The 23,132-nt window shown below is 37.6% G+C and overlaps 1 protein-coding gene across 1 annotated transcript in view; it reads left to right on the forward strand.

Moving 5' to 3' along the window:
* Positions 1-23,132, forward strand: part of LRP1B (LDL receptor related protein 1B) — a gene marked incomplete at its 3' end in the record, with an annotated part of 741,532 nt that overhangs the window by 279,901 nt on the left and 438,499 nt on the right. Inside the window, exon 3 of the mRNA XM_082001234.1 lies at positions 4,130-4,267. Within this exon, the coding sequence (XP_081857360.1) occupies positions 4,130-4,267 (138 nt within the window). The remainder of the gene's footprint in view (positions 1-4,129; positions 4,268-23,132) is intronic.

Raw genomic sequence — 23,132 nt, forward strand, 5'->3', positions numbered from 1 at the left:
TGCCAAAACACGGTGCAGTTTTCTTCCATGCTTTCCCACATGCTGGGAAGGAGCAGTGAGCCTTGACACAATGTGACCAAATCAGAAATGGCTGTCCCAGTCCATTCAACCGCCAAAGAAATCTGGATCTGAAATGAATCGCTGTCCTTCTGTTTTCAGCCTGTCTCCTCCTGGGCACAGCCTTAAGGAGGATTTGGGGAAAGAAGCAGTAATCTGTCCACCTGGCCCTGCCTGGCCATCTCAGGGCTGCATCTAACCTTGGTACCCTCTCCAGGCCTGATCCTGGCCCTCACCCATGGGTGGACATCGTGGCGCATCCCTACAGAGGTGCTCTATGCCCCAGGCTGGGGCTGCCCCAGCCCCCTGCCAGTTGGGGTGGGACAGCCCTGGCTGCCAGCCCCGGGGCGATGCCCCGTGGCCCTAGCTCAACTTTCTGCAGCTCAGCTTTTTTATCGTTTCTTATTTAGCCATCTATTAAGGGACAGTTACACCAAGGAGACTTCCTGAGCCAGAGTGTCTTGAGCTGCACAGCACTGCATGAGCAGCGCTGCTTCCATCCTCTTTGCCCTCCAAGCAGTGTCCTGGTATGAGTGTTTGAAACATCAAGATGGTGTGTTGCCATTACTGCAGCCAGTAGTTTTGACTATTTTTCCACGAACTGGCAAGGCTAGGAATTATTGTGTCTTTTGAAGGGAAGAAAATACACCATCCATCTTTTATATTCTTAGTATTCTTGCACTGATGTAAAATACACTGAGATTATTTTGAAGAACACTTTTAAATTCCTTTTCCCAAAGTTCACTTGATAGTGCTGCCAGAAGTGGCGGTCTGTTAAAGGAAGAGGGAAGAGGAGTAAACAAGATAAAAAGCTACTCATCTCTATTTGCATTAGACATTTCAGAATGTGCAGCAGCTGGGCAGGATTCAGTGGGAAAAGTATGTGCTGCTTCAAAGGCATAACAACATACAGCTTTGTTTAGCTGAATTTTTTTATTCAATGAAGTTGGTAGGAATTGTGGGCAAGGAGGCCTCAGGACATGCTGTCTTGTTTCATTGACGTTGTTGGGTGATTGAGACTTTCTAGAGTCATTCTGCAGGCAAAATAGGTCACAAGTCTTCTATAAAATAGGGCTTTTTTGGACTAAAGTTCATCATCATTTGTAAGTCGAGTTCCAAAGCATCATGCTAGTAAGGAAACAGAAAGTACATGTGAGTTTGTCTTAATCACATGAGTAAGTTAATTGCTTCTGATCTTAACTGTTTTGTTTTCATAAGTGGTGCACAAAATTTCTCTTGAAAACAAAATAATGTGAGTAATACTTCTTGGATCATATTTCAGTTTCTCCTTATATACGGTTCCAAATCAAAGAAATCTAATTTAAGAAGCTCCCCTACTAGTGTTTTAAGTTAAATTATATATTTAAAATTGCAGGATGTTTGTGTCCTGAAGGAATCTTATATTTTAAAAGCAAGAAGCATCAAATAAAAGTTAAATCCCAAATTCTTTAGACAGGAGCATATCACAGTAGTTCTATTAAGATTTTAAATATTAATTAAGAGTTTCATTCTTTTCACTCATTAAATTTAGAAGATAAATAGATATGCTTATATATTTTTGGTCACAGATCTCAGTTTTCTGTTTGATAAGGTAGGAATGCTGACAACCATCTAACAGTCTTGGGTTTATACGTAAATAATGCAAGTATCATAATTTACATGCTTCACAGATCTTATTTTTAATGTATATTCTCTATTTTAGAAGAAAAGAGCTTTTTTACTCTTCACACTCTATTCACGGTTGTTCTAATGCAATGAATAAACAAGGTATAAATGGCAAATCAGAAAATTAGTTTGATTTTGTTAAATGTTGGGTGCCTTCAAGTCCTGGTGCAACTGAAATAGAAGTAAAATTAAATCTTTAAGGTTTAAATCACCTACCTGACATTGAGTGCTTGGCTACCCTAAGCTGCTTTACTTGAATTCTTCTTTGAAAGCTCTGCAGAGTTAGACCAGTTCTGGGGGAACACTGGGCACTGCCAGAGGTTTTAGGTACCGTAGTGAGCTTTATGTGCATGTGTGCATGGGATGCTTCATGGGATGAAGTGTCTTACCTGCAGGTAACAAAAAAAGGAGTAAAATGCCTGAAACCAAAGCAAAAAAAAACCCCAAGCCCCCACTCAGTGGCCATGCTTTGCCTCCACTGCTTGTTTTCTTGCATGGCACAGGGGTCTCTGCCAGCACCAGGAGGGTACACCTCTCTGATTCTTATTGCTGTGGTGTTCAAATCCTAACATCTAGGATAAGTTTTAATCATCTCTCAACTTTCTGTTATTAATTTCCTCCTGTATTTTACTGGAAAACATAGAAAAATTGTATTCTTTGTGAAATGTTTTAATACCTCTATGTTTGCTAAGCACTTATTTAACCTAGAGTATAGTGACAATACTTGTTTCTTTTCTTTGACTTTTAAGGGTACTTAGGCCCCTTATCCTCAGCTTAGGAATGCAGATTTCTTGAAAAACTGTATGTAGCATATGGCCATAATAAAAAATACTTTTTTTTCATCCTGGAAGCACCCAAATTGTTTGAGAGAGAGTACGTTAATCCCCGCATACATTGCCTTTTTATCCCTAGTACCAGTGTGCTATGTTTCTGTTAATCAGTTAATTCTGTTAATGAAGGAGATAATTGGTGTCGCTCCATCAGAGTGAAGCTGAAAGGTCAGAGGAGGGAAGCAGGACGCTGTATATCATGCCTTTCTGCCCAGCGGATGCGTGCGTTTTAGGGGCGCGTGCTGTGCTTGGGGAAGGGGACAGCCTGCCATGTGCCAATGGGAGCTATGTAGAAGAATACCCTTCTATGGGCTAATGCATTGTAAACTGCTGAAACTTGGAATTTGTTGTGCCCATTCTAAAAGGCGGACAGCTTCCTGACATGGAGCATGGCAGTGGAAACTTCAATTAAAGTTTTCTAGTTGGGACTAGGTTTTTTTTCAGTTAGGATTCGTATTTACCAGGCTCTGCTAACAACTATCTGTATTTGTTTAAAACTTGTAAATTCCCCCCAGAGCTCTCTTTTGCTTTGTCCTGCTGACTTCAAGAGGCAACATCTGCCAAAGCTGAAATTTTCACACTTGTAAGGGAGCTTTCAGCTACTGCCTGTGATTTCTGTCCTTTGTCTTGGAGTTAGTGCCTCGAAGAGGGTAAAAGCATATTGCACTTGAGCACAGTGCGTCCTAGGGTGTATTTCCCTCGAGGACTGTCAGAATTTAGCAAAGACTCAAGGCTCCAACACATGTAATCAAGGAGCTTTAAGTTGTTTTCTGAAAAATTTCCACACCTTCAATCTTTATGTAGCTAATCATATACTGTGTATAAATTATGATTCATCCTCTAAATGAGCTAAATCCTTCAGACTTCTAAATGTTCTTTGCAGTTGCAAAAACTCAAAGTCTTGTGAAATTATGAAAACATCATGTGAAATTATGTTTGGTGGTTGTTTTATCAGTCAGGACCCTATCTAAGAGGTAAACAAAAGAGAACCTCAAAAATCCCTGAACTTCCTCAAAAATCTCTGTACTTAATACTTCAGAGATAAGGATACACAGTGCTTGCAGTTGGGATGGTATCCTCTCCCTACCACCCTGTGCTGCAGATTCAGAGGCAGATTTTTGGGCTGGAGGAATGGTTTCTTTGACCTAATGCAGCCATGAATATGTAACATTCATATGTTATTCATAAATATCTAAAATTATCTCTATAGCACAAAAATTAATGTAAATACTGGTATCTATTACTCTTGATACGACTCTCGATATATGATATCCACAAGGCAATTGAAAATTTTATGATAGTTTTTAATGTTTGCAGTGCTTAATTTTAGTATCTGTAGAACACCTGTATTTTGGAAAATAACCCTCTCTGACCTATCGATTTCCTTTTAGTTGCACTAATAATTTCTTGATGATTTAAATTCTGCTAAATACAGCAATCATAATGTACTAAAAATCTGCAAAATGGACTCATACATGGAGTGTTGCCCTTAGCTTTAAAATGGAAATGCAATATAGAACTTGCTTCGCCTTGTAGATATAAAAATATGTATAAGAAATTTTCTGTGTATTTTTTAGGTCCCCAGGAAGCAGATTTCAAGTGCATCCTGAATTATGTTAACTGCATTGGTACAAGCAAATGCATTCACTTGTCCCAGCTCTGCAATGGTGTTTATGACTGTTCTGATGGGTATGACGAAGGAGTACATTGCCGGGGTAAGTAAATTTACTGAAGAAAAAATATTTTAACCTGAGGTCTTCTGCTATTTTTTTTTTTTGAGTTCTGAGTAAACCAGAACTTTCTTATTCTCAGGAATACATATAAAACAGAACTGGATTGATTTAATGTGTGTTTCAAGTTCATTTTAAAAATATTTTCTGTGAAGCAAATGCAATTAAAAAGCCCCTGTGGGTTTTCAGACTTTTTTGTTAATGATTGCTTACCTTGTATGATGAAAATGGTTACACCAAAAGAAGGATGAGGAAGCCCTTGCTTAGGGAGCATAGGTTGAGCAGCACACCGTTTGTCAGAATTTTTTTTTTTCTTCTAACTTTTGTTTAACAGAAGAGCTGAAGAAAAACACTGAAAAATAATACAGATTTTCTATGAGCATTATTTTGCATTGAGGACTTGCTTTTGGGGAGATTTTATTCTAATTATCTGCTGTTTAAGACTCTAGTTACCAAATTCTGGCAATGAAAAATCTTAAGTAGAAATTGGTGGAGGTCAACTTTTTAATATCTCAACTCCTCTACTCAGAAGACTTGTTAAGGTCTGCCTTGGGGCTAGTTATAAGGCTGCCATATTCAGTCAAAATCTTGGATACCATGAGTCATTAACATGTTAGTTATTCTCAGTCAGTAGACTTTCCTGCTAGGCAAATGATTGTTGATGATTCTCAACAGATCTCATGTTCAAAACCAGAATCTCATTAATAGGTCCTGGGACTTTTGCTACAATCCAATGCGACTATGCAATAAAAGATACAATTAATGGTATCGTTCAGAAAGTTAAATTAGAATTTAAAAGTTCATTTGGACAGATTTCCAAAACTGTCATCGTAAAATCTAAGCCTGGACCAACAATAAACCATATGAAAAAAAAAAAAAAAGCCATCTGGAATTAATCGATGTAATACTGCTGTCTTCACAAAGCTACAAGTAGTTATTTTTATATAACCATGTGAGGATAAAGGCTGTCATAAAATTTATGACAACTCTTATTCACAGTGATAGGAATCATTTCTTTTCTTGAAGGCTCTGCTTTTGTGTAGTCCTTGTTCAATGAGCATTACACAAAATCAAAAGTTGTGTCAGCGAATTGATTTTGGTCCTGGCATCCAAAAAACCCCAAAAGTTGAATTGGCCAATACTGAAGCTTTCTGAAGTTGCAGATGAGTTTTTTTAGAGAACAATATTGATCCATTAAGCACTGTTTAAGTGTATATTCCTCAAGAGTTCATATGTTTGTATGAAATACTCTGGATTAAACAGCAGAGGATTGAAAACTTCCAGTGCTGAATAATTCTTGTATTAAAACTCCCTTGTATTTTTCTTGTATTTTAATTCTTTGAATTAGGAGATTAATGTAATCAGAAAAAATAGACTAAAAATAAACTACTATGTTACTATCATTTAAATGCTTGTTTTCCATATGTAGCATTTTGTATATGTAGCCTGTATTTTGAAATGTGATAGTACATAAAATACCTAGTCTTTGTTCATGCCCTTTTAATTTATGCTCAAATGCACAATGTAAGTTTCAGGTTGATTCCCACTCCTTTCTGTATTATCATATATAAATATGAAAACTTCCCAATTGTAAAATTAATGTCCACTTTCATAAATTACCATAGAATTTAGTAAAATATACTAAACGAACATTTGGTCAAAACCACACAGAACACATAGATAATGAAGTTATTTTATATTATATTTTGTTAAGAATTTAAACTTGACTCTCAGTATCTCACGTAGTAAATGGTTAACAACTTGTTAATATTGATTTTTGTGGCAGTTACCTAATTTGACTTGCTTATTAGAGGCAGTTCTTGGAATTATTAGTGGACATGTTTCTATCAACAAAGCCAAAGAATATAGGAAACAATAACTTTACATGATGATCAAGTAGTTTGATATTAACACCTGCCACTGATGTGTCATTATGATACAGTCGTGTCTAATAGATACTTGGTATGAATGCAGTGTGGCTTAACTGTCCTCCCTGGAAATCTATGTATCAGAACGGTGCATGCTTAACTGCTGGGTCATTCTGTTGTACTTTCTAAGTCCTGAATGTACAAGTCATATGTTTAGATCATGTGTGGCCGAAAGCTGCAAAGTTGCTTCAGAAACCTATCCAAATAGTTAGCTTTTTCTTAATATTGGTAACAAAAAAGGCATTCTAAGTATGTTCCTCGTTAACATTGTTCACATGAAATTTTTGATTGATCAAGAAGATAGTAGTTTTAAATATTTAATTGCAGACAACTCGGTCACAGAGCTAACTATGTTAAGATAATCTATTGCAAGCAACACTGATAGTGCTGTGTAAATAATTCACGGTCTATGCACCAGGGAAATAAGTTATGATGTGAAATATGGGGTGTGTGACGATGGCAAAGACCGTTTCAGTGTACGGGTCACCACTCCGCAGGGGTGACAGCTTCCAATAATGCTTAAGCAACTAATGAAGCATAAACATTCAGTAACTGGAACTATTCTAATTTCTTTCTCTAAATTTAACATTCTTATGTTAATTCATTATATTATGATCTTTGAGAGATATATTCAGGCCTGCACTTTTCCCTGGCAAGTAAAAATATGATCATATCTGCAGTGTGAAATGGTAATGTATGTGAAATTTCAAGGAAATAGTAGTAAATACAATGACATTCCTGTCTCATCATCTTTTATTTCAGCCACATATGCATTTTTGCTGGTGAATGTAATGCATAAAATCAGGAGGGGTTGTGGCAATATGAAATAAAAAATGTTTTATTACGTATGCTTGCTTCACATTATGTGTTTCAGTGTCCTTCAGAGGAGAAGGGGTGCATAGTTCACTGAAACTGAGACTCACAGCACATCATAGTGATAAGATATCTGCATTTGGTCATTTTGGATCCTTTGCTATTTTTTGACTAAAGAATGCTTTAGAGAGGATGAATAAGCAAGGGATCACAGCATATACTAACCCTTCCTATAAAACTTAGGCTGGGGCTGTTCAGCTTTCTGAGATCCATCAGGTAATTTCACCACAATCCAGTCCTGATGAATGGGGCAGCTGGTGCCCATCAGGTATTTGGAGGCTTGATAAGGCTCAGGTACAATTTACCAATGCCAGAACTAGACCCAGCCTTGTGTAGTTCTGGTAGAAGACTGATCTAGAGCTGGTCTGGACAATTAAGCTTCTTTCTTTAACACAGTTCTTCAGATTTCTTTTCAGAACCAGGATTTCAGTTGCGTTTTCAGTCACTTTTAAAGCTCAGCTCTACAATGAGCTGAGAGGTCTTCTGCCGCAGGGAAGTCGCCAAATTATTGCAAGCTGAACTATTTAGCTCTAAGTCTTTCCTTCCCACAGTTCCTCCCAGTCCCATATTGGCAAGCCCTCAAGGAACTCGCCGGAGGGGACTGGGACTGGCTATGGGCAGTTAAAGCAGGTTTCATGTGACTACAGCTTGCTTCAGCCTCTGATTTTGTGGTCTTTTGAAGGTTAAAATGCTACTTTTTTTTTTTTTTTTCTGAAGGTTTTAGGAACAGTTTAGACAAGTGTTTGTCATGGATTAGATGGAGTTACCTGGCCTTGAGCAGGTAAAGGATTAGATATATCCTTAAGATAATTCCTAGAGAATTACAATTACATTCCCATGAATCTTAGAAAAGGATTTTTATAGGGCTGCAGAGGTGATCTGCAGTTTTATCAATCAGTACTTTTTATATATATATGTGGCAAAAAATTGAAGGTGATATGCCAAAATTAGATCTTGGTCTGTCTCTGAGTTAGAGCTATAGAAAACTAGAATTTTTACAGAATATAGAAGTGCCCTTTTTGACTTAACTAGCTTAAGGGACAAATTGTTATTATTACTAGCTGCAGGAGTAGTTATGCAAAAATTCGGGATGTTCCAGCCAGAAAATACTAAAGGAATACTGAAAAAAGTACTAGCACAAGCACAGAGTACTCTATGTATCTCTGGCTTATGCCAATTTATCATAAAATGGAGCATTTTTTGGAAAAAAATTACTGAGAAGCAAAATTGACAAGGAATTAAAAGAGGCCTGGGTAAGAGCCAAGTCAAGGCACTAATTACATGCTGATGCTCTGACCTTAAAGATATAATATTTTCCATTATACTGCACTACCTGTTGCATTTCTATAGACTGTGTCATATTATGCATTGGGAATGCTGCAGCAAGTTTTTCCATCCTAGCTGATAGGACAAAATAATAACAACATTAATAGTCTGCATGTACTCTTCTCCAATGGACACATTTACAATAGAGTACACTGGGAGCTCTCTAAATAGTCTTCTCTCGCAGCCTTGACATGGAGTATGCTCTGTATTTCTTTGGTTTGAGGATAGACAACCCAGTGCTTTGTGAAGGAGAAAGCAGGAATGCTGCAGGGATTCCCTGGAAGTCTGTACTTGTGCTAGACCCCTGAAGTACAGAGTGAGCAGGTTTTTGAGGACACTTTCTTTCATTCCAGTCACCGCTACTGTCAGTAGTACCTGGCCAGTATCCCGTCTCTGTGACATGCAGGGCTTTTAGTCACCAGGACTCAGGGGAGCTCAGGACATTGCTCTTCCTGGCTCTCAATCCCAGCAGCTCCACACTGAGGTCAGAGTTGCATGAAAAATGTGACTATCTCTTCCCATCTGAAATACTGGTTATTCAGATTGCTTATACCATCTCACATTGAAATTAATCATGATAGCATGCTCCTGACTTACCAGTGAGGCTGCTGAAACCATCAGGTAACATTGAAAAGAATTCCCTCTGCAACCGCTCTGTGTTCGGCATCAAGCTCTTGTGTTTGTAAGACAGAAAATAGAAAAAAAGTGTAGGCACTAAAATAAGACAATCATAGGTATTTTTGCTTTGGAACAGAACTGCTAGTACATAACTGATTTGTCTGGGTGAAGGCTTATTTTGCTTCTTTTTGTTTTATTTTACCTCTATCTCATTTCATCATCCAAATACCCAGTTTCTTGTATATTACTCTTTCCCATCTTTTTGCCTTAATAGAGCATGATGTGGCTCATTGAAATTAGCCAAGGTCATTTAGTCTATCCTGTTGTCAAGACAAAGATGTCATGGGCTTCGTGATTTAATAACTTTCTATCACAAAATCCTATTGCAGCGAAGAAAATTAAAGGTGGCTGGCAGGGGTGTAGAGCAGTGGAAGACGTTTGAGTGATGTGATTTCATCCCACCTTTTATGGGTTGTTGCTAAAGAGATTTTTTAGGCCAGAATGCACAAATGAATACCATTGTTAAGATATCAGCATTGTCTATGTAGTGAATTGAGAGTAGAATTTAAATGTTTGACCATAGATGATGATAATATATGGTAACAGATCATTATGTAGTACATAGTTAGTCTAGAGTGTTGTGATCCTGTCCATTGAAGGAGCAATGCATGTCATGTCTGCTCCAAATCAGTACTTCCATTTCAAGTTGCAGTATTCATTTTCCTGAGAGCAAACATTGGATAATGTTCCTTACTGGCAAAATCAAGTGTTAGTCAGTTATGGCCTCCCTCAATACAAATACTGATTACTTTTCCTATTTAGCAGAAGTGTTTTAAAAACATACACTTTCTTCAAAGTCATGGAAACCATGTTTACTGTAGGAAATGCAGTGTTGAGTGGTTGCACCATGGAGTTCCTTTTAATCTTCCTTATGAGACAGAAGATAGAAGACTGTAACTCCAGTATTTCAGTTTTTCTATGATCCTGTTGCCTAGTGAAATGCACAAGTGTAGTAGACATACTAATATGTCATTTTGGAAACAAGATCATGGTAGTTAAGAGGGCCAGTTAGTCATGATGATAGTTAGCTGGCTTATGTTCAGGGCTACACAAACCTGATGAAACAGCTACAGTCAGTGTCGTAGGGGGATGCGATGGAACGATCTGAGAAAGCTTTGTTCTACTTTCCAGGGACTTCGGTTAAATGGTATTTATTGTTGCCTGCTGTTGTTGTAGCTGCTGTTACTGTTTTGAGGCTGCCCTCTCTTGAAAAAACAAAACAAACATTTAAGCTCTTACTAGGAGCATCCCCTTTTCAGTTTTATTCAACATTTATTTTTATTATCTTTCTGTTGATTAGCATGTATAGTTACCTGATTATTTTTCCCTGTTACAGCTAATAAGATTCTGTAAGGAATTATATTATGTAAGAAATGCATAATATTTCATAAAATTTCAAAGTACTTTTATGAAGATAAATATTCTGGGCATAATCTCTCTAGCAGGAGTTCTGGATATATTCACATGGCAAAAAATCTGACACTCATAAACTCAGCCTGCAAGCAGGAATTGTAGCTGCTGCCTGGCTCCCAATTAGTTCACATCACAGGGTATATCTTAACTGCATTTTCGATATATATGTGTCGGAGACAGCTTTTCAGTGAGGAGAAACTAGGGCCTGACACCAAATGCTTATGAAACACTGGTAACCTTGAGGCATAGGGAGAACGATACCAGAAAGTTTATCTTCAGCCATTGTCACCAATATTCGAGGTGTGGGGGATAGCTTAGAATTACTGAAATCTTGTTTAGAAGGAGTAATGCTTTTTTCAGTTCCATTTTGAGCATTTTTTCTTTTTCAGAGTATAGAGGAACTTTTAAATTTAGACCTATATGGTATAAATTAAATTAATATTTCTTACATTAACTAATAGTAAAATTGTATCTGGTGAGGAAAAATGCAGCTGAGGCAATTGTACCTCAATAAAACATGTGATTATTACATTTCCATGGCCTCGTATTCCAGTGATATTATTTGCATATTCATTGCTCATATCAACAGAGTTTTAAAATAATTGGGCAACCTGTTGTTTGAAGTGAGGAAGAAAATTAAGTGAAAGGCACATGTGCTGAAAAACATGGCTTCAGTCCTCCTGAAGCTATTCATAAAGTCAACCTAAATTTACAGAATGGTATCAAATTGAAGACAGAAAAGAAGAAAGAGAAGAGCAAATTCCAGGGCTAGCATCACATAATTTGTCAGAAGTGCAGTTGTCAGTTTTCTGCCCCAGGAGTCCTCAGCCAAGCTAAATTACAAGACTCGGTTTCAAGTTCTTTCACTCACTGCCTGAGGGGTTTTGTCTTCCCAGCTCCTTATCTTCCCAAGGTGAATAAACAAACGAGCAAACTACATGTTCTGGGTGGGTGTGGGAGGGGGGGTGTGTGTGTTGGCTTTTGCTCCTCGTGGCCCTCTTCTCTGTGGAATAAAGAGTTAAACATTTATTAGAGCAAATACTTGAAGTTGCAAGAGTGTTTATTGTAATTCTCATGGCAAAGAGTCATTCTGATCTCTCACTTGTTTCCATCTCGACAACTATTTGTGTATTGTTAACTAAAGTGCATAAATTCTGGGAGTTGGGGTAAGTGTAGTCCCACCTGGAATACATATGCCTCTACACAACATTCATCTGCCCGGCCATGTATATATGGTATACACCGTATTCTGTCTTTTCACACAATATAATTTATAGCTGGAAAAAAGAGAACTCATAAATTTTTCTTCTAGACAAGGACTTTAAATTTTTTACTGCATTCCACTCCTTGCATTTTGCAATTTTAAGCTCATGAAACTGTATAATCAAGAAGTCTAAGTCATTTTCAAATCATGTAATATAGTTTAAAAATTAAAAGTTACCATCATTTCTTAGACTATGATAAACAAGCTGAGATGTCACCAGCAATCTTAAATGAAATTGATAATACTCAATGGTGTGAAGAAATTTGCTTTGACACTTTGAGAAATAACTCTTGGTCTTCCACTCAGAAGCAAGAACATGCACAGAGCATACAAAAACTGATTTCCAGGATTCATTATATTTTCTCTGGATGATTTCAATAAGCTTTTTGCCACAAAAATCTGTATCAAGAAAGCATAACTTAGTTTTTAACTCACAGGAGTAATGCCTATAATTCAAGTTATCTGTGAAATGTACAGATTAAAATACTGTGAGATGAAATGGAAAGACTTAAAATTGTGGGAGACAGGAAAAAAAAAAAAAAGTAGTGGTACCATGAGAAAGTACAGACAGTAAATGGCAAGTAAGAAGAATGACTGGAAGCAATCAAATAAGAACAAAAACTGGGAGAATACAGAGGCCAGTCAATATAAAGGTTCAGTATAATCCTTTATATGAGAGCTAGTAAAGCAGACCTGTTTTAAGTCAGTGCTCTCTGTTTGGAAGTATGTGCATCAAAGAGTAGGAACATGTTCCCACTGCACTGACTCATGTAAGAAAACAAGAGTTTGCCAGGAGACTCCATAATCTAAGAATATTTTTTCTTTTACAGAAAGCATCATTGCTGTGCGTGCAATAGTATCAGTCTATATGGCTCATCGTCATTTCTTTGTGATAGTTACCCCTTCGGCCCTTTGTGTCTGTGATTGTCAGTACTGGTCTCTTAGAGCATCACAGATTTTACCACAGTTTCTCCACATACCGCTTGTCTTGCCAGTACGCAAGATAGTACACAACATATGTTTTAAATGGTCAAAAGTTATGATTCGTCATCATGTTCTTACAGATCTTGAGTTGAAGGAACTGCATACTTCCATGCAACATCCTGCAAACTTCCATTTCTCAAATTTTAAGAGAGCACCAAAAATCACCTGAAACTGTGAAGTTCAGAAAATTTGCCAGTGATATAAAATGATACTGATATATGCTTCAGTACTGTTCACTAATTATAAATAAATGTAATAGAATTGTAATGCATGTGAGTCACATATAATCTATACTGGTGGCATATAGCAGAATAGACAAATTAATAATTTCTACCTAAGTTGTTTTTTAAACCCAACACATTATGCCAAGGAAATATAGACCTAATTTACTGTTCTCTATGCAGATAGTGTCCTCTCAAGTTAAGTTAACGACGTCTTCAAGTGTGAAGACACTTGTTATCAAAAGATTAAAATAAGCAGTGTGCAAGAATTGAAAAAAAAAATAAAGTTAGTTAGGATGAGACCTGAATCCTACTGGAATTAATGGCGACATTCCCATTATTTTAGGCTTCTGGACTGGGCCTATCCAAATTAAAAAAATGCTTTATTTTTTTTAATCACTTGTATTCAGCTGTTGTTTAAGCATTTACTTATACAAAAGGTTTTGGATTTTGTGTTTTTTTTAAGAATTTCTAGGAAAATGCTACATCTGGAGGAGGATGAGCCATATCTTAAGTTGAGGATGTGACCATGATCCACTCTGTGCAAAACAATAATATTTTCTGGCATACAGCTGTTGAATAAGGCCGCTATAGTTGTACTGGCTGTTCTCTGAGCAGTTCTTTGTAATTGTGGGATACCATGTGGTAGAACATATTCTATGAAATCAAAATTTCTGAGACTATATTTAGCATCTTCCAAAAATATTTTTTGTCTACTCAGTCATTCTTAAAATCCATTTACATAGAGCAAAGTATTAAAAATGCTGTTTGGAAGACAACATATCTTATCCTTAGGGTGAATTAATGGAACAATGGACCATTGTCAGCCTTCCCATTTTCTCAAAGGAAGTGTGACCACTAAGATTAAAAAAGAGGAGCAATTAGCAGCAGACCAGATTATGATTCAAAAAGTACGTTTATCCAATGCACAGTGACACATTTCTGACCCCTGATGCAGCTTGGTTTCCACACTCGTGAGGTTTCATAAGAGCTGATATCACATTCCCAGAACCAGATCGATCAGAGAGGAATTGTCTGTGTTTTAAAATAAAAGACTCATTTATAGTAATTTAAACCTCAAACACATCTCTTCGTCCTGCTCTAGAAGGTCAGAATCCTTGCTCATTAAGAGCTATATATGGTGTTTTAAACAAATGCACTTTTTAATTACCAGCAGGCAATTCAGCACAATTTGTTGCTGTCTAAGGTATTTTTTATTTTCTAATGGTCTTGCATATTTGATAGCCTCTTTCAAAATTATGCATAAGATGTAGGACCTGCCACTTGTTTAATTGACTTTTTCCTTCTTTTAATGTTGTACACCTCCTAGAATTTTAGAAGTGAATCTAGCATGTGGGAAAGGCAGCTCTTTGTATCAGTTATAGACACTTGTAACACAAGTATAAAGGTGATGGGGTCCCAAACAAAGCGTGCTGACCTGTAGAGGATCTTTTTGGAGGAGGGACACTGGAGCTGTGACCTTTGTACTTTTCTCAAAGGGGATATGTAAGACAGGAAATGCCCTCTGCTGAAGGATAGGAGCTGTAAGTTGCTCTGCCCCCTTTTTCTGGGAATCATAAAATCATAGAATGGTTTGGGTTGGAAGCGACCTTAAAGGTCACCTAGTTCCAACCCCCCTGCCGTGGGCAGGGACACCTTCCACTAGACCAGGTTGCTCAAAGTCCCATCCAGCCTGGCCTCGAACACTTCCAGGGGTGGGGCATCCACAACTACTCTGGGCAACCTGTTCCAGTGCCTCGTCACCTTCATAGTGAAGAATTTCTTCCCTATATCTAGTCGAAATCTACCTTCTTTCAGTTTAAAGCCGTTACTGCTTGTCTTATCGCTACAGGCCCTTGTAAAAAGTCCCTCCAGCTTTCTTGTAGGCCCCTTCAGGTACTGGAAGGCTGCAATAAGGTCTTCCTGGAGCCTTCTCTTCTCCAGGCTGAACAACCCCAACTCTCTCAGCTTGCCTTGACAGGAGAGGTGCTCCAGCCCTCTGATCATCTTCGTGGCCTTCTCTGGACTTGCTCCAGGAATCTGATACACACTCTGCCTATTCAGAAACTATTCATTGCAGGGTTTTTTACCTGCTTTTGAGGTAGAGCTCTGCGACTTGAAGGAACAATCTCAATCTGTTAATTTTAAACGTGACAATAAGGTACTGCCATGACATGCTGCCTCAGTGTTAGTCACTGAGATGATATTAATACCTATGCCAAATAATATCAACAAGGTATCCCAAAATAATAGCTTGTGCCCCAGACTGTCATCATTTTTGTAATCATTGTGTAGTTGCATTCTTTGTTTTTAATAAATAAACTATGAGTCAATAACAAACATCTTAATTTAATGAGTATTCATTAGATCTTGATTTACTCGCTAAACTAAAGTCTTGAACAAAAATAAAACCAACATGAAGTCACATTTTATGTGCTATATTAAAATATTTACGGTATAACAGTTCCATCTGGGATCAAGGCATTATTGTAGAAAGTGACACAGACTTAGAGATTAAAAAGAGAATCATAGAATCTTTGGGTTGGAAGGGACCTTTAAAGGCCATCTAGTTCAACCCCCTGCAGTGAGCAGGGACATCTTCAACTAGATCAGGTCACGCCGAGCCCCACCCAGCCTGACCTTGAATGTTTCCAGGGATGGGAAAGTTCTCAGTTCTGAAGTAGCATAACATTTAGGTGTCTTTCAGTAAATGGGAGCTTTTTTACTTCATTGAAAGATAATGGAGTGAAAGAAGAATGGCATGAAACTTTTATGTGCAGGTAATTTTTAGATATAAGTGTTGATTTCTTCAGGAAAGCCATGAATACAGTTTTAAATTCTCAAGTTAATGTCATGTAGTGGACATCCTCATGCATGAGGATAAAAGAGGATGGGAATAAGTTCTGTTCTGTAAATTGTTATGTAAAATGTGAACAGTTACATAAATCCAAAACTGTTCTGACTTCCTGAGTACTTGCATTTATGGCAGGTACATTGTAATTAAAAATACTTTTGCAAGGTGCAACTGTTCTGCCTTCTGCCATGAACTGACACGAATATTTTGTGTTAAAAAATAATCAGAGAATTACTCAAAAATTTCAGTGGTCACAGTGTGAGGCCCATGCTTTGGCTTTCTCGTAAACTCGAATGTCCTATCCTAGTCCTTCAGGCTTCTCGCCCTTAACATGGGACCTGGATGTTTTGATTTTTAGAGAAAAGAAGAAAACACAAACCCAAACCACATCTCATGTTGGTCATAATGTCTGGTATTAGAGGAAAGGGTAAAACACAGTGATCTTCAAACTCTAATTTCCCCTTCCTGAGCTTAATGGAAAAATGCTTTGAATGGCAACATACTTTTTAGTGACATGATGTGGATTACTGCTCAGATGAAGTAAAATGGGGATCATAGATGCTTCCTCTCCTACTGAAAAGGTTGCTGGTTTCTACATATGTGTCCTATTAGGTTTTGCAAAGGAGAGCTAGATGAAAGACAAAAAAAGTCTTTACGTGATCCCCACAGAAAATCAGGCTTTCTACTGTTTGAAAACTTTTTGTTTTGAAGTCCAGCAGTATGTGCCACATTTCTTGATATTGTCTTGAAACTGTTGTAATGACACGAATCATTCCAGTGCTAAAACTGTTAAATTTGCAGGATGTAAGAACTAACAAACATTTCCTGTTAAATGCAGAAATTTTCGATGTCATGATTTACATACCTTAAAAAGTCCACACATTACATTTAATGAAAAATTGTTCTGCCAGTCTAGGAAATTTTTCCCTCCTGATGCCAGAGGGGTCTACAGCTGGGTGGAGCCATTTACAAAATGTCTCAGATTTTCAAAGACTCATCACAAAGTCAGAAAGAACCCTTGCTGCATACCTAAGGATATTCATAATACTTACGATACATATGTAAGGATGTACACAAATCCTATGCAAATTCCCAGCATGCAGCAGGAGAGAGAAGCTGGGTCTAATGTAAATTCGTATAGAGCTGCCCAGTAACTGGGCTGGTTTTAAGCCCAGCTCTATAGATATCCATGTCCACCCCAACATGTTTATAAAAGGAATAGCAGTGCCTCCAAAGTATTTAGCCCTCCAGTACATGCATAAGACAAGTCAGTCTGTTGGTCTTAATAAAGCCGCTGTCAGTGTTCACCAAAGGATTCTGCAAGCTCTCTTCGATATATGGACTGTAAATGAAAGTAGAAATTGCTGTTGGCTTGCATTAGCACGAGTTACAGTCATCTTCCAAGTAAAAAGTAATGTCAATGAAATACAATTCTTGTTAACGGATACATCTGCATACAGGCCTCTGCTTCTCACGTCAGCGGTGAAAGTGCTTCTCACATCTTTCCTTTTCCCCTAACGAAGCCACAGCGGTGCATTTAGGGACTTGACAAAGAGTGTGATTAGGAGTTCTAGACTTCCAAAATAATTTATATGCCTTCAAAAAGAGTTATTAGCAACTAATTCTTGGTGAGATTTATTATTGTCTCATGTTGTGGACGTTTTTGGTGGTAGAAGTGTGGAAAAGCTGTAGCAGACTAGTAAATCTTTGCATCTTCCAGGATGTATATGGTGATTCAATTTGATTTTGAGGTCTGAATGAACAAGTCACAGATTCTGTAAAATCTGAAAACACTTAGTTCAAATAGAAGTTACTGGGGGGGTTCTTTGGTTTTGCCTTTTTTGTTTTGTTTTTTTTTTTCCTCAGTTCTTGTTCATTGACACAAGTTTTACTGCTGTTGGATTGCCATTACTGCCCCTGTGGGACACATTTTTGGGGCTAGTTGAATGATTTCTGCAAATGAGAAATCTAAACAAGAGCAGGTTTTAACTATGCTCATTTTCTCCCAGCTTATGCATGTACCAGCTGGAATTTTCTCAGAGTCATACCCTACTCCTGAACGTTGGAAAAGGTGGGTAGAGAGCCACAGACCTAATAGCTTTCCCTTTACCAGCTCTCATCCGTGGTAGTGGTGTTTACCTAATGGAGGGGTGGACTCTGCTCATCCATCCATGCTGATTATATGATGTTACTGTGCTGAGATCTTCTTTAGCTGTAAAACATGTTCTGTCCTGAATTTCTGTTCAAGAGCTTGCCTCCCTGCATGAAAGGATAATTAATGTAGACGAGAAGTCTATTTGGGCTATGTAAAACATGTCAGAGATTTCCAGGGAGCTGCCAATGCTGATGTTCAGCACTGTGAGTTCTGCTGGCAAGTAGCTTGGGAATGTTGGTTATAGTGCTAAACATGCATCAGGGATATATTTCATGCTTTAGGTGTAACAGAGACTGTTTTCTATTCTAAACTGACCTGTGGTGTAGAAAATACAGTTTTAATTTTAAAAAGCCACTAATCGATGTCTCGCACGCTCGTAAGTGCTGTCACACCTGAAAGTGTGGCCATAACTAAAGCTTGCATATTTGTAATTCCAATATTTGGGATACTATAATCAGAACAAACTTTAGCATTAATAGTAAGCTGATAATTAGGATTTTATAGATTCTATTGCAGTCATGCTATATGTATTTCTACAGACCTGATCATTTAAGGACTTAATGTAAGTAGATGCTGGTGGAATTGATGACTGGGATTCAGCTGTCAGTCTGAGGCACAGCCTGAATACTTACTCAGTTTTTACTTAGATATTTCTCAGGTGAGCTGCCAGTGAGCAAGACTCTTATAAATAGGTAGTTTTGGCACAATAAATGGTTTTCTTGAGCATAGCCAATGTGGACATCTTTTATTTGTGGTACTTTATTGCTAACTTTGAGAAAGAAGGTGCTTGCATCTGAGTCTTAAAAATGACATTTTTGTGGGAAAAAATATTGTGTGGGTGAAAAAAGTAACATGATAATTGATTTCATTCTTTCTTAATGCACATTATCCAAAAACGTTCAGAGTTCTTAATGAAAACTATTAATCTAAATTGTTTTAGATTTTGCTCTATACAGAAGACTAAAATATTTGTAAATTAAAAAGTCAAAGATGAATTTTAAAAATAATTCTATATTAGCTTTTTAGTAAAACATCACAGAAACTGTGCCCTTTTGATTATGAAGAATATAGGCTTTGGGGTTTTTTCCTCATGCTGATGTATTTTAAGAACATAGTCATACAAACTTCCAATAAATCCATGTTGTAAATGGATATATTTACTTTAGAGAAGGTCCAGACCATAAATTATAGAATTACAATCTAGATTTTTTGAAAAACAGATTTTATTCATTGTGATAAAGCTTTGAAATAATCACTGGAAATTAAGATGTCACAAGACATGATTTTTTAAAAATAATTTGAAGATTACCTGCATTTGGATCAGCGGTGCCTTGTCTCTGTGATATTATCATGGTAACTCCTCTCTTCTGTGCTGCATGCAAAGCACAGTTAGTTGATGCACTTGTGAAAACATGACAGTTGATCAAGGATATTCTGGCTGTGGAGGCAGCGGAGGTGGTGCTGAGATGCAGGAGACCTGTGGATCCAGGCTGGAAAATGCCTGAGGGAGAAGGAGAGCATGGTGCTACCTGAAATCGCAGAGTTCAAATGGGGAATCTTCTTCCCAGTGCCCCGTTATTCTTCCTGGGGCGTCCTCCACCCGTTTGCTCTGAGCAGACTATTCAGTGGGCAGGGAATAACCACTGACACTGATGTATGAGTATGACTGGTAGGAACCTTTGAAAGCACATCTAACGTTACCTGGAATAAATAGTCATGCCACTACAAAGAAGCTTACAAATTCTTTTTGTCTCAATCCATATGTGCTGTTTTTAAAGAGATGTGTGTCACCAGCTGCAGTGTAATTTACTTTTGGAATATTAGTGCTAACATTTCTCTAGGTTCCTCAGAGAGTCGTCTAAAGATGGATGTTCTCAGGGAAAAAAGAGATACATAATCCCAAAAAAATGCAGGATAAAGCTTTTTTTACCATTTTGAAGTTAACTGGAATTCATAATATTCATTCATATTTCTTGTCAAAATGGTTTTAAAAAATAAAATCTGCGTTAAACATTGTGGGCACTTGATACCTTTAAGAAAATCAAGAGATATATTGATATTCTGGAAAGACACAGAAATGTCTGATTAGTTTGTATAAAATGGAGTCCTTGGCACATTAGGCAAGTGCCTCATACTGACCGTCGTATTTCTGTCATTCATTATTTCACTTCCTACTGCCCTGTATAGCTGGTTTTTCAAGGACTGGAAGTTTTCTGTCACACAGAAAACTCTGACTTGATAGAGGAAATCTAGTCTATGGCTTGAACTCCTGGGTACTAAGGTAATAATTATTACCTTATAATAATTACAATTAGTCACTCCAGAGACAATTATCACACATAAAAGTGTGCATATAAGGGAAAATCTGTTGGTTATTACATGGAGTTGGGATCAATGAGCCTATAGGATGCTATAGTATAAAATACAAAAAATTTGAGAACTATATTCAGAACACTCAACAGGCTCTCCTAAATAAAAAAAAATACACCTAGCAAGAATAGAGAACATGGCGCCTGCTGTGCCTCAAGGAAAAAAACAGGGAGTTTCAATGACATTTGATTGATTTGAAAACTAAAGGAAAGTTTGAGGGGGAAAAGCTAGCACAGACTCCACAAAATTGCTAAAAGTGCTTAGCATTTGAATAAGGAGAATCACTTAAGTAAGGAAGAGATTTTAAAGAAATGGTTTAAATGTCTGCTTTTTCTTCTTCCTTTAACAGTTCATGTGATAAGAATCAACAGCTATTTGCCTTTTAAGTTCCCATAATCTCTTCATGGAATGAAAATTTCAGAATATGTTTCCTCGCTACAGTCAAATGCTTTGTGGATTTATATTGATGAAGATCTGTAGCCTATTTGCAGCAGTGATATGTGCTCCTTTTAATCCATCCATCTTTCAGCAGTGACAAAAGGTGGCTGTTCTCTTTTTAGTCATAAAGTTAACTTCAAAAAGGAGATGTCAGTAAATAAAAGAAAGCGATTTTCATCTTTTAATATCACCACAAACCCATTTTTTATTGATAGGTGCCAGAAAAGGTTGCAATCATTTTGCATGGCTTTAAATCAGTGATAGCTTTACCTTGAGCACATTAAATCTGCACTGGTGACTTGAAGGCAGCAGCAATTACCACATGGCTGTTGTTACTCAGAGAAAGAAAATGATGAAGTTCGTAAGCACAAGAGTTAGGTATTTTAATCATTGACGGGAATACTTAAATCTATTAATCATTTTGTTGGTGTTTGACTGATGTTCTATTGTTGGGCTTGATTTGCTAATGCATTCATTTGTTGCTTGTTATTTTGTCACTGAATTGTAATTTCATTATTGTCTGACCTTGTTTGTCCTTTGCTCACACAATTGCAATGTAAGAGTGGTTGAAACCATTTGGATAAAATAAAAAAAACAGTCCAAACTTCTGTTTTGCCGTGAAACTGCACGGAGCATAAATCTTAGTTAGGTTCAGCTGATTTTCTGCTCTGGTTGCAGCCGTGACTGCTGGCAAAGGACCAAACACAATGAGACAGTCCAACCTGGAGGGCTACCCAGGTAGGTAGGCCAGCAGCATGGTGAACTAGACATCTCCAAAATGCGTGATGGTCCATCATAAATTTGCATAAACTGCAGTTTGGGGACTGTTGAAATTGTATTTTGAATTGTTTTAAAACTAATTAGCTGGCTATGTTGTGTATATGTATATTTTTATATTTCTATTATTGCTTCAGAAGTTGTTTACAGCAAAATGAACTGGCTTTTGTTTAACTGCAAAACATCTGCAACACCTTTCCTCTTCTGTTTTGGTGCTATAGGTTGAAAGTACAAGATTACTTTTATTTTAGAGTATTCCATGCACTAAAAAACTAATATAATAGTTATTCATGGGAGGAGGGGAGCTTTTTTCTGCCTTAGTTTCCAGTACGTAGGGAAAAACTGATGTAACGTTTTGAAAACAAGAATTTGGTGCACTCCGGAATGTTTGAATGCTCACCTTCCCCAGAGTTCAAGGTTATTCTGGTGCATTGATACAATTTTCACCCACTATTCGTATTTTACACTAGCGTGGAGCCAGAAGTCCTGGAAAGCCTGCCTCAGAGGACTTCATCTTAGGTTGCAAATGAAATTGCCTGAGCATCCATATACTAGCATGTGTATCTAAACCCAGACCAAACTAATCAATCTGTCTACCAGCAACTAATACTATGATAATGATAATTAATAAGATAATAGATCTAACAATTGTGTGATAAACTTTTCTTTGGGATGATGGGCCTGTGTGGAAAAACGAAATAACAAAACCTTTCACTTCTGAGGGCTTTTGTAGCATTTAAACTGGAATCACATGAGAGATGAGGAGATGAGAGAGGCTGTCCTTCCCTGCTCCGATAGCCCCCAAGATAACACATTTTTATGATTACAGAATTCACCTGTTCACCAAGGTTAATAGCTGTTAGAAACAGCAGCTTCTCTTTGGTTTGTATCCTGTACTGCAGCAGGCATGTTAATAAATGATTCCGTCTAATAGCTCTATCTGGGCTTAAAGGCTTAAACAGAAGAGTCCATCCCCAACTGAAACAGCGAGTTTGTGCCCTTCTTGCATTGCGTGCTAGTGTTCTCACTAGCCATCAGGGCACTGCCTCCCAGCCTTAAAACCTCCCGCAGCTCCTCACCTTAGATTTGGATTCAGCTCTAAGCCTGTCGTGCGGGATGATTATTATTGTTACTAGTTAACTGCCTTCTCCATCTGTGCATCAACTGAGGGGATATCCTCCCAAATGAAAACAAATCTGGCTGCTGCTGCCTGAAAATTTCAAGCAGCTGTGTCCTATATAGGTACAGCTTTATGTGTGCTACTGCTGAGATCTGCAACACACACCACCACTGAGGCTATTGCCTTGCTCAGGGTGGCTTGGGAATGCGGTCTGTTAAAAAGAAAATTAACAGCACAATGAAAGAAAAATGTTTGCTTTTAATAGCTCTTCTTTTATCTTTTTTTCGGAGCTTGTTTGCACTTTATCTCCTTCATGTTATGGCAGAAGTTATGAATGCTGATGAGTCAATGCAGATCCTTAAGTACTTGGTCTAGAAACCGTTTACCTATTCATGCAGTGGAAGCTTGAGTCAAGATGCAGTCCATTTTACACAATTTATTTCTTAAAA

This window comes from Phaethon aethereus (genome assembly GCF_964289735.1).
Source record: "Phaethon aethereus genome assembly, chromosome: 6".
NCBI classification, from domain to species: Eukaryota; Metazoa; Chordata; class Aves; order Phaethontiformes; family Phaethontidae; genus Phaethon; species Phaethon aethereus.